The sequence below is a fragment of the Mustelus asterias genome, chromosome 19 (genome assembly GCF_964213995.1).
Source record: "Mustelus asterias chromosome 19, sMusAst1.hap1.1, whole genome shotgun sequence".
NCBI lineage: Eukaryota > Metazoa > Chordata > Chondrichthyes > Carcharhiniformes > Triakidae > Mustelus > Mustelus asterias.
Genome location: NC_135819.1, coordinates 36970476 through 36983178, shown reverse-complemented (window position 1 = coordinate 36983178; position 12703 = coordinate 36970476). Strand labels below are relative to the sequence as shown.

The following is a 12703-nucleotide window of genomic DNA, read 5'->3' as shown; positions in this document are numbered from 1 at the left end:
AAAGAAAATTACAGCACAGGAACAGGCCCTTCGGCCCTCCAAGCCTGCACCGACCATGCTTCCCGATTGAACTAAAACCCCCCTACCCTTCCGGGGACCATATCTCTCTATTCCCATCCTATTCATGCATTTATCCAGGCGCCCTTTCAAAGGCACTATCGTATCTGCTTCCACTACCTCCACCGACAGCGAGTTCCAGGCACCCATCACCCTCTGTGTAAAAAGACTTGCCTCGTACATCTCTTTTAAACCTTGCCCCTCGCACCCTAAACCTATGCCCCCTAGTAATTGACTCTTCCACCCTGGGAAAAAGCTTCTGATGATCCACTTTGTCCATGCCCCTCATAATCTTGTAGACTTCTATCAGGTCGCCTCTCAACCTCCATCGTTCCAGTGAGAACAAACCAAATTTCTCCAACTTCTCCTTATAGCTAATGTCTTCCATACCAGGCAACACCCTGGTAAATCTTTTCTGTACCCTCTCCAAAGCCTTCACATCCTTCTGGTAATGTGGCAACCAGAATTGAACACTATATTCCAAGTGCGGCCTAACTAAGGTTCTATAAAGCTGCAACATGACTTGCCAATTTTTAAACTCAATGCCGATGAAGGCAAGCATGCCGTATGCCTTCTTGACTACCTTTTCCACCTGCGCTGTCACTTTCCATGACCTGTGTAGCTGTACAGCTAGATCCCTTTGCCTATCAATGCTCTTAAGGGTTCCGCCATTGCTGTATATTTCCTATCTGTATTTGACCTTCCAAAATGCATTACCTCATATTTGTCTGGATTAAACTCCATCTGCCATCTCTCCGCCCAAGTCTCCAACTGATCTATATCCTGCTGTATCCTCTGATGGTCCTCATCACTATTCGTAAATCCGCGGATGATAGCACAATGGTAATATCACTGGATGAATAATCCAGATGCCTAGGCTAACGCTTTAAGGACATGGGTTCAAATCCCACATGGCAACTAGTGGAATTTAAGTTCAGTTAATTAATGGAGAATATAAAGCACAGACCCATCTGGTTCAGTAATGTCCTTTAGGGAAGGAAATCTGCCATCCTTACCTGCTTTGTGACTCCAGATCAACAGCACAACTGCTACCTGAAATGGTCCAGCAAGCCATTCAGTTCAAGGGTAATTAGGGATGGACAGGTCTTGCCAGCGACACCCACATCCCAGGAAAGAATGAAACAAAGGTTGAATACACAGGAGAGGATGTTAGGCTTCACATGAACAGAAGCTTAGTCGGAGCCGATTGGAGAGAGCTGTGTTCAGTTCTGAGCATCATCCTCACGAAGTTCTACTGGAAGTGAATACACTGCAGATTCAGCAGAATGGTATCAGGATTAAATTATGAGGATCAGTTGCATAATCTTGCTTGTATTGCCTGGAATTTGCAACTATAGAGGGATTTGACTGGAGGGTAATCTGAAACTAGAACACGCAATGTTAAATTTAGTGCTAGGCCAGTTTGAGGAAAAGTACCTTCATACACAAAAGGTGGGTGATGTTTCCATCTTTACCTATCTAAGTGTAGCCAGAGGAAAACATTGCAATGGCTTCTCATCCAGCTCCCCTGTAATCTCTGGTATTCCCCAAGGAATTCTTGCCCCTATCTGCATCCCTGAATTGAATCATTCCATCATTGGTGGCCATGCCGTGAAGAATCATAGGATCCTACACTGCAGAACAAGGCCATTTGGCCCATCGAGTCTGCACCGACCACAATTCCACCCAGGCCCTATCCCCATAACCCCATGTGTTTACCCTAGCTAATTCCCCTGACACTAAGGGACAATTTATCATGGCCAATCCACCTGACCCGGCACATCTTTGGACTGTGGGAGGAAACCAACGCAGACACGGGGAGAATGTGCAAACTCCGCACAGACAGTGACCCAAGCCGGGAATCAAACCCGAGTCTCTGGTGCTGTGCTAACCACTGTGCCACCATGAAGCACTCAGTTTCAGAATTCCCTCCTTGCAACCCTCTGCGTCACTGTCTCACTTTCTTCTTTCAAGACAATCCTCAAAACCTACCACTTTGACTAAGGGCGGGGATTTTCCCAGCCTTTCTCGGCAGTAGGATCTTCAGGTCCTGCCGAATGTGACATCCCCCCCCCCCCCCGCCACCCTCCTGCCAATGGTGGGTTCCTGGCACCTGGGTGGGTGAGAAATGCAAATCGCCATTGACTTTGGTGGGAAGATTCTACTGGTGGCCAATGGCAAGCCATCTCCTCCATTGGAATACACACTATGGGCAGCGGGGGGTGGTGGAGGGAGAGAAAATCCAGGCCTAAGTGTTTTTCATCCAACCTAATATTTCCCTATGTACCTCAGTGTCATGATGCCCCTGCGAAGCGCTTTGGAGCATTTTATGACATTCAAGGCACCAAATATTGTTGAAAGCTCTAAATGTCTTTCCCCAAAAGGGATAGGTTCTGGGTTAATTCCAAGTTTCAGGACTGGGTTTGACAGACTTTTCTTAGGTAAGAGCATCAAGGAATCACAGGAGTTGAGGTTACAGAACAAGGCCATTTGGCCCATCGAGTCTGTACCGGCCACAATTCCACCCAGGCCCTATCCCCATAACCCCATGTGTTTACCCTAGCTAGTTCCCCTGACACTAAGAGGCAATTTATCATGGCCAATCCACCTGACCCGCCCATAGCGTGTATTCCAATGGAGGAGATGGCTTGCCACTGGCCACCAGTAGAATCTTCCCTCCAAAGTCAATGGCAATTTGCATTTCTCACCCACCCATGATACAAATGACAGGCCTGCGGGAATGAATGACTTATTCCAGTTCCACGGTTGCTCTCCTTTGCCTAACTGCAGCTTGGGTGCCACAGTGAAGAACCATTTAGCACACAATATTATTAATCTATTGAATGTGTGTGTTGTGTGCAGGAATAAATCTCACAATGATTAAAGTGTGAGGCACAGAACATTAGTTTAATTAGCTCGCTGTCTGCAACACAGCCCAGAACACTCGGGGAAATCCAGAATAATAATTATTATTAGTAGACAGCACAACATAATTGAGATCTAATTGCTGTTATTTTGATTTGTCTACTTAATGTTTAGAATGCAAACTTGATTTTTTTTATTCTTTTGTGAAATGTGGGTGTCACTGGCTCAATCAACATTTGTTTCATATCCTGAATTGTCCTTGGGAAGATAGTGGTGAGCTCCCTTCTTGAACCGCTCCAGTCCACCCAGTCCAGGTACACTCACAGTGCTATTAGCGAGGAAGTTCCAGGAGTTTGATCCAGCAACAGTGATGGAATGGCGATAGTTCCAAGTCAGGATGGTGAGCGGAGGGGAGGGGAGCTTGTAGATGGTCTTCCCATGTGTCTGTTGCCCTTGCCCTTCCAGGTGGGAGGTACGGAAGCAGTGGAAGGAGCTGTTGGAGGAGGACTGGTGAGTTGCTGCAGTGCATCTTGTACACAGTATGGATCACTGCCACTGTGGTTTGATGATGGAGCAAATGAATGTTTAAGGAGGTAGATGGGGTGTTGATCACATGGACTGCTTTGTCCCGGATAGTGTTGCTAGAGTCGCACTCATCCGGGTAAATGGAGAGAATTCCATCACACTCCTGACTGCTGCCTTAGGGCTCAGGAGATGAGTTACCAGCCTCTGGGCTGGCACGGTGGCACAGTGGTCAGCACTGCTTCCTCACAGCACCAGGGACCTGGGTTCAATTCCCGGCTTGGGTCACTGTCTGTGTGGAAATTGCACATTCTCCCCATGTCTGCGCGGGTTTCCTCCGGGTGCTCCGGTTTCCTCCCACAGTCCAAAGATGTGCAGGTTAGCTTGATTGGCCATGCTAAAATTGACCCTCGTGTCAGGGGATTAGCGGGGTAAGTATGTGGGGTTACGGGAATAGGGCCTGGGTGGGATTGTGTTCGGTGCAGACTCGATGGGCCGAATGGCCTCCTTCTGCACTGTAGGGATTCTTTAATTCTCTGACCTGTTCTTGTAGCCACATTATTTGTATGGTTGGTTTAGTTCACTTTCTGGTCAAAGACAATCCCCAGGATGTTGATAATGGAGATTTCAGGGATGGTAATGCCATTGAATGTCATGGGGAAGTGGTTACATTCCCGTTTGTTGGTGATGGTGATTGCCTGGCACTTGTGTGGCATGAATTGCCACTTATCAGCCCAAGCCTGAATGTTATCCAGGTCATGCTGCTTATGAACACTGACTGCTTCAGTATCTGAGGTGCGCTGAATGGTGCGCAACATTGTGCAACCGTCAGCGAACGTCCCCACTGCTGACCTTATGATAGGGGGAAGATCATTAGTGACGCAGGTGATCCACTCAGTTTGTATACTCACTGTGTGTTTTGCCATCACGCTGGGCCAAACTGGCAGTGAAGAAACTGAGGTCTGAATGAACAGAGAGATTATGGAGGTACAACATTCTCACATTTTTAAAACCCGACTGATCTCTGTCTGAATGGTCACACAGGGCAGGGGGTGGAATTCCCCCTTCCTCACACTCGGAACTCTACATTTCTAACTGCGGCAGTGAAGTTGGCCATCTCTGCACCGTCACACAGGCAAAAAGGTCACAGTTTAAGTCAGGCAATGTAAAACTGGCTCTACCAGGTTGGGCCCTAACCGGAGCTGACAGTCTTGCAACAATTCTTGCAAATCCCAAGGAAAACAGAGCAGTATTTGAACTTGGCCTGTACATTGTCAGGACCACACTATTTACCTGCCAACACTCTACAAGGCAAGACAAAAAAGGAGATATTAACTGTCTGAATGAACTGATTGTTACGGGCATTCTTTTGTTATTTTCTTACCCTGTGACTCACAGAATCATACGGCAAGAAGGAGTCCATTCAACCTGCCACACCTGTAACAGCCTTTTCAAAGAACTATCCAATTAATCCAATTCATAGAATCATTGAATCATAGAATCTTACAGTGCAGAAGGAGGCCATTTGGCCCATCAAGTCTGCACCAACCACAATCCCACCCAGGCCCTAACCCCATGCATTTACCTAGCTAGACCCCGTGACACGAAGGGGCAATTTAGTATGGCCAATCCACCTAACCCGCACACCTTTGGAGTTCGTCTGGAATTCCTCTAATCCAAGCCTGCAAATCTCTCTTTTACAGGATATATCCAATTCCCCTTTGAAAGTAACTATTGAATTTCCTTCCATCACTCTTTGCATTCCAGGTCATAACAAACGGTCATGTAAAACAATTCCACTCAGTATGCCTTTCCTTCTTTTATCAATGATCTGAAATCTGTCTCCTCTGGTTATCAACCCCTCCTCCCAGTGGAAATGCTTAAAAAATTCCTCCATTTTTGAATTTTCAATTTTGAAAGCTTAAACACGAGGCAGGGCAGCGGGGAGGCCTATGATTAACAGGTAATTTTGAGTAATTCTTCAACTAAGGAGCATACATACTGCAGGATTTGGCAACCTTTTCAAACCAAAGTGCCAAACAACATCAAAATTCAGGACAAGTAGTGAACAAGAAGCCAGTATAAAATTGCATGACTGAAAATATACAACTGAATATTGTTGATAATTGACATGATGATTAATAACAGCATAAATGAAAATTTGTACTCGCTTTATTTTCTGGGACTTTGACTGCATCTTTTAACATGTTTCACCTTTCTTGAACTCAGACCTTTCCTCTCTTGCGCTTTGTTTGAACTCTGATCTCTCCTCTCTCGCTCTGTATTTGAACTCTGAACCTCTCCCCTCTCGCTCTGTATTTGAACTCTGACCTCTCCCCTCTCGCTCTGTATTTAAACTCTGACCTCTCCTCTCTTGCACTCTATTTGAACTCTGACCTCTCCTCTGTCACTCTGTATTTGAACTCTCTGACCTCTCCTCTGTCGCTCTGTATTTGAACTCTGACCTCTCCTCTCTTGCACTCTATTTGAACTCTGACCTCTCCTCTGTTGCTCTGTATTTGAACTCTGACCCCTCCCCTCTTGCTCTGTATTTGAACTCTCTGACCTCTCCCCTCTCGCTCTGTATTTGAACTCTGACCTCTCCCCTCTCGCTCTGTATTTGAACTCTGACCCCTCCCCTCTTGCTCTGTATTTGAACTCTCTGACCTCTCCCCTCTCGCTCTGTATTTGAACTCTGACCTCTCCCCTCTCGCTCTGTATTTGAACTCTGACCTCTCCTCTGTCACTCTGTATTTGAACTCTCTGACCTCTCCTCTGTCGCTCTGTATTTGAACTCTGACCTCTCCTCTCTTGCACTCTATTTGAACTCTGACCTCTCCTCTGTCGCTCTGTATTTGAACTCTCTGACCTCTCCCCTCTCGCTCTGTATTTGAACTCTGACCCCTCCCCTCTTGCTCTGTATTTGAACTCTCTGACCTCTCCCCTCTCGCTCTGTATTTGAACTCTGACCTCTCCTCTGTCGCTCTGTATTTGAACTCTGACCTCTCCCCTCTCACTCTGTATTTGAACTCTGACCTCTCCCCTCTCGCTCTGTATTTGAACTCTGACCTCTCCCCTATCGCTCTGTATTTGAACTCTGACCTCTCCTCTGTCGCTCTGTATTTGAACTCTGGCCTCTCCCCTCTCGCTCTGTATTTGAACTCTCTGACCTCTCCTCTGTCGCTCTGTATTTGAACTCTGACCTCTCCCCCTCACTCTGTATTTGAACTCTGACCTCTCCCCTCTCGCTATGTATTTGAACTCTCTGACCTCTCCCCCTCGCTCTGTATATGAACTCTCTGACCTCTCCCCTCTCGCTCTGTATTTGAACTCTTTGACCCCTCCGCTCTCGCTCTGTATTTGAACTCTTTGACCTCTCCCCTCTCATGCTCTATTTGAACTCTCTGACCTCTCCTCTGTCGCTCTGTATTTGAACTCTGACCTCTCCCCTCTCGCTCTGTATTTGAACTCTGACCTCTCCCCTCTTGCTCTGTATTTGAACTCTTTGACCTCTCCACTCTCATGCTCTATTTGAACTCTCTGACCTCTCCTTTGTCACTCTGTATTTGAACTCTCTGACCTCTCCCCTCTCACTCTGTATTTGAACTTAGACCTCTCCTTCTTGTGCTGTATTTGAACTCTCTCGCACTGTTTTTAATTTGAAAGGTTGCTTGTATTTCAGAAATGATAAAAGAGCCACATTTGGTTCCGTACTGAGCCATATTTGACTCAGGAGCCATCGGTTGGTTCACTGCATATCTGCAATCCTCTGTGTTACTGATCCCAGAGACCTTGACGTCATGTTAAAGATTGAAGCATTGTTTTGTAGTTTTGATATTTACAGCTTAAATCAATCCCAATTAACTGCGACAGGCTCACAATAGTCTGTATTTTGTTCAACCGTGAGGAACACTATTGAAGTTCAACCCTCATATATATGATGAAATGACATTATCATTCTTGGGGGGTGGGAATTAATATGATTGTGTATGTGTTTGTGAATCCGGGGGTGTTTCAGAAAGTAGATGGAAAGATCTTACCTTGATAGCAGACTCATCCTCAATTCTTGTGTGAGGTACAGTGGCCTCCGTATTGTTGCTAGAAGCCCGTTGAAAAGCCATTTTTGCACATGGACAATCTAATACCTGCTCAACAGTCACCTTTTAATGAGAAAAAGAGATGGTAGGGAATATATTATTCAGCATTCAATAGGCATTGTCTGTTTTTACGAGGGGTGTACATCTAAAAGCATGTGTAGCATCTGGGAAACAAGCCCTTAAAGTCCAGCTATTTCAATCCATTGATACATAGTCTTACACACTGCTTTGATTGAGGTGATCCATTTAGATATGGAAAGGGCTGTTCTTACCAACGTTGCCTCATTTGTGAATGAGTCCCAAATCAGCACACCAGTATCTATAAGTATCAGCAACTTAAGATTTCTACAAGTCAGCAGGAACATAGATTTAACCACAACACCAGCATCACGCCCCTGACACTTGTGGTGCACATTTTTATGGCCCAAAGACAAAAGGTTGGACACCCCTTACCACAGCACGATGAATGTGATTGTATTTTGACTATGAAAACAATATCAATGTGAGATACTGAAACGGGACAGATAATTTATTCTTCATAGGGTTACATAAACTATGGGTGGCACAGTGGTTAGCACTGCTGCCTCACAGCACCCCAGGGACCTGGGTTCGATGCTGGCCTCGGGTGACTGTGTGGAGTTTGCACATTCTCCCCATGCCTGCGTGGGTTTCCTGCGGGTGCTCCGATTTCCTCTCACACTCCAAAGGTGTGCGGGTTAGCTGATAGGCCATGCTACATTGACACTAGTGTCAGGGGGATTAGCAGGGTAAAAATGTGGGGTTAGGGGAATAGGGCCTGGGTGGGATTGTGGTCGGTGTAGACTCGATGGGCCGAATGGCCTCCTTCTGCACAGTAGGGATTCTGTAGGGATTCTTTGCTAAATATCACAGTCTCACAGGGTGCAAATATGTAGGGTTTTATTCTATCCAATTCACAGTTTATGGAAAGATTTGGGCTCACTTTATAGAATAGAATCCCAGTGCAGAAGGAGGCCTTTCGGCCCATCAAATCTGCACCGACTCTCTGACAGTGGATCTTACCCAGGTCCTGTCCCCTTAACCCCATATATTTACCCCACTAATTCCCCTAATCTATACATCTTTGGACACTAAGGAGCAATTTAGCATGGCCAATCAACCTAACCCACACATCTTTGGAGTGTGGGAGGAAACCGGAGCACCCGGAGGAAACTCACGCAGACACGGGGAGAACGTGCACACACAAAAGGACCCAGCAACCATGTTGGATTAATTATGACTCCACCCTCTTTTTCCCACAATGGGGCATTGGCTGTTTATCGACTCAATGAGCAAGGTCCTGGAAATTCCGGTTCATGTGAGATAGGGACCTGAATCGTCCTTAGCTTGGCTACCCAACATTTGCAGGTGGATAACCGTTCCGACCCCAGTGCAGTTTCTTTAAGAATGACGTGGGGTTCAGTTGTGCGATAGCCGGTGGTACAAAATCACGGGCCTCCGATCCCAACCTTACAACCGACTGAAAATCCCGCTCCTCAAGCCTGTCCCACCATTCAGTGCGATCTTAACTGATCTGTGACATAAGCCCATTTGCTCACCTTAGTCCAATATACCGCAACATCTTTGGATAATAAAAATCTACCCATTCCGCATTTCAAATTAACAATCGATCTTGCAAAAATGTGAAACCAGAGAAGGTGGACCCAACACACAATCATAAATCAACAAATTGAAATAGAAGGAAGAATATTACTTGTATAAAACTTTACCACATTCAAAAAATACCAAACAATCTTGTAAACCTAATTGTGACACTAATAAATAAGCTTTAAACTTTTAGCTTTAAACTTTAAAACTTTTAAGCTTTAAATGAAACTTAACTTTAAATTTAAAATTCCGGATGCCGGTGTTCTATTTACAGTCACACGTTAAACTTACTACTATAGGTAAAAAAATGTAATGACTTTTAGACTCAACAGTCACTTCTGACATATCAACACACAACTACGAAGTTTCAATGTTGCATTCAAATAATGTTATTTGTTAAATATTCAACAATGTTGTCTTCAATAAATCAATTATGCCTTGGTAGATTTAATTCTACAGCTCAACCACAGGTTTGGGTTTGTGGTAGTCTGAAAACTCATGTATTCTGCCGGTTTGCTGTATGAACAGCCTTCAGAAAGATATGTTCTGGAGCTTTTTAATAGTCGAGGTTTAAACGGGAATAAGTACTTACAGTGCAGCTTTGTAGCAACCAGAGCTGTTTGCTATCACATTGATAGGAAAAGCAGATAAGATGATATGGAAGACTTACATAAACAAGATGTTCTGGAAATACTTACACGATTGACATTTCAACACCAGCGTAGAGATAAAAGCTCTTAAATCTTCATTTCCTTCTGATAATGAACTCCCATTAGTATATCATTCTGAACTACCACACAACAAGACATTACTCGAAAAATTAATTTCCGACCACCCAACTGAGGTGCTGCACTAATCACCTTCTGATTCCTTCCTTCTGGATCATATTTCTGTGGAATTTTCTATTCAATCTGTTCAATGGTTTACTTTTGACAGAAACTTAATACTTTCTTGTTTCCCTGTTTCACGTTGCATAGTAACCTCCAATGTGGATCATGTAATACTATGCTTCCACAAGTCTTTGTTATAGTTTATATAACAAAACCACCAAAAAAAAACCCGACCTACCTACCAATCACCAGCTCACATCTAGAACCTTGCCAGAATTCTTCAGTGTAACAAAAAAAACACAACAGTTACTCTCCATAAACAACTCATTTCTATTTTCTTGATGGGCAGCTCGCATGTTTCGCTTGTAAGTTTAACTTATTCATTAGCGCCATTGATCACCTCGAGAGCATTGTCCACATTTAATTCATCCTTTTTCTTCGTGATTTAAAGGAGTTCTCCGGCTGACAAATGGCGGTGGCCATGGGTGCTTAGCGTCCTCACCATAACAACGTGTTTCTCTTAAAACCGCTTCCAGTGTGTGATTCACACCACAATTGGGCACATAATAGAATTCCCCCATGATTTTCCCAGTGGTTGCTGTTTACGATACATGAACACGTTGCAAATTGAGTGGCATCTCTGTACTGGTTAAAATATTGCGATGGGGAAAATGATCATGGGTTTAGTAATAACCACAGCTCATCGGCAGTTAACTCCTGAGAACAATGCCCTTTTAAATCACAAGCTGGTGTGGTCATAGCTTTAGCAGGTAAGCAGTAATGCCAAGGAACAGGTTCAAATATAATTTAGATGGCAACTGCTCAATTTAACTTGATAGTCTATTAAAGTAAGCTCAAAAAAGGAGGCAATCATTATGTTCATACAGGGATGAGTGTGAGATAAACTCACTGTGGATTTTAATTTTAGCATCAGTGTCATTAAATGTAGGTAATTTTTTAAAAAGTGAGGGCAGTAGCTCGAACTCTTCAGAATGAGTACAATTACGGCTGCTTTATTGGTTATATCAATCACTACCAAGAATGTCATAAATCGTTCTTTGTGTAAGGGAGCTTTTTTCTTTTGATGGTGGGACTAGATATTCTTCTTTAGAAAAGCAATAGAGTGATCCAAAATTTCATCAAGGCCATTCAGTTTACAAATACAGCGAGCATTGCTGAAGAATTTTATTTTAAAAAGAAAAGAATGTGAGATAATTGCTGGTGACATTGAGTTGTAAATTTGTTCAGGAAGAGGGAGATGGCCTGTGAAGCTGCCCATTAAAATATGTTTCATGAAAGAAAGTTATTGTAAAACTTTATAAGCTAAATGGTCAGCAGTTTTTGCATTTTTTTTGGAGTTAAGTTAGTGTAGTTCAGTCAAGGAGCTGAAGGCAAAGGATGTGACAGACAAGCTCGAGTCATTGTGATAAGTAACAATCCCTGAAGGCGTGCTGGGTGACATTTAGTGATGACGCATTTACTGGCAAATTGGCGTGTTATCTCTTCCATTGCAAGTTCCCCGTTTGGTGAGCATAATGCCCTGAATGCCAAATGGCCACAGCAAACAGTGTTATGTCAGTCTGTTTATCTCAACAAACTCTCGCTGGAGCTACCACCACTGTAGGGAAGGGCAGGGGTGTTGAATGAGGATGTTTTGCCCAATCTGAGAGCTGGTGGTAACTGCCTTAACAGATGTTGAAAATAATTTATAACACCATTGACCTTGCAAAGAGAAATTTCGACTCACTGCCATCAACTTAGTGCAGCTGATCCAAGAATTAGCAATGTAACAACAAAGGATATTGGAACAGGAGTACACCTCGAACCATACGTTCCCACCCTATTCATTTACTGCTTAATATCCTTAATGTCCAAAATGAATCTTTACCTCACTGTTGAATATATTCATAGGCTGAACTTCTCAGCCCTCTGGGGGACAATTCTAAGGTTCACAATTCTTTGACTGAAGAAATTTCTTCTAATCTATGTTCTAAATTGCTGACCCCTTGTCCTGAGACTATGACCCCTAGTTTTCTTTACAATTCTCCAGTCAGGGAGAACCAACCTCTCAGTATCAGCCCTGTTGATGTCCTCCAAGAATTCAATGCGCGAGATTTTATGGCCTCGCTGTTCCAAAACCATAAAGTCCCACCCGAGGTCAACGGGCCTTCCTATGCTCCGCCCCTCGCCCGCTCCGATTCCAGCATAGTTACGTCAGCAGCCCTGCACCTCCTAAGGATCAGAAGCTTGCACCTTAATGGATGTTGTGGACAGGAGTTGCATCTCACAGGATTCACAAGGAGACATTTTGTGATATTTTGAATGGCCTACCCACTGAACACTCTTACACCTCATGGGGGAAAAGGCATACGTTATCATGCTCTCCAACTACAATGTGTACAGGTTAAAATGAGTGAAGGGATTTACTTATGTAATATTTAATGATGCCAAAACAAATTATTATTCAGCAAATATTTATCAATGTGGAAAAGAGATGCAATGCTCAGTGATAATGTTACCGGGAAGCAGAAAGAAGGGGCGGCACGGTGGCACAGTGGTTAAAACTGCTGCCTCACAGCGCCAGGGATCCAGGTTCGATTCCTGGCTTGGGTCACTGTCTGTGTGGAGTCTGCACGTTCTTCCTGTGTCTGCGTGCGTTTCCTCCGGGTGCTCCGGGTTTCCTCCCACAGTCTGAAAGACGTGCTA

At 44.3% G+C, this 12703-nt stretch overlaps 1 protein-coding gene across 1 annotated transcript in view; it reads right to left on the bottom strand.

Annotated features, from left to right (window-relative positions):
* Positions 1 to 7565, bottom strand: part of LOC144507557 (serine/threonine-protein kinase 33-like) — a 100158-nt gene extending 92593 nt beyond the window's left edge. Inside the window, exon 1 of the mRNA XM_078234699.1 lies at positions 7485 to 7565. Coding sequence (XP_078090825.1) covers positions 7485 to 7565 — 81 coding nt within the window. The remainder of the gene's footprint in view (positions 1 to 7484) is intronic.
* Positions 7566 to 12703: the final 5138 nt, after the last annotated feature.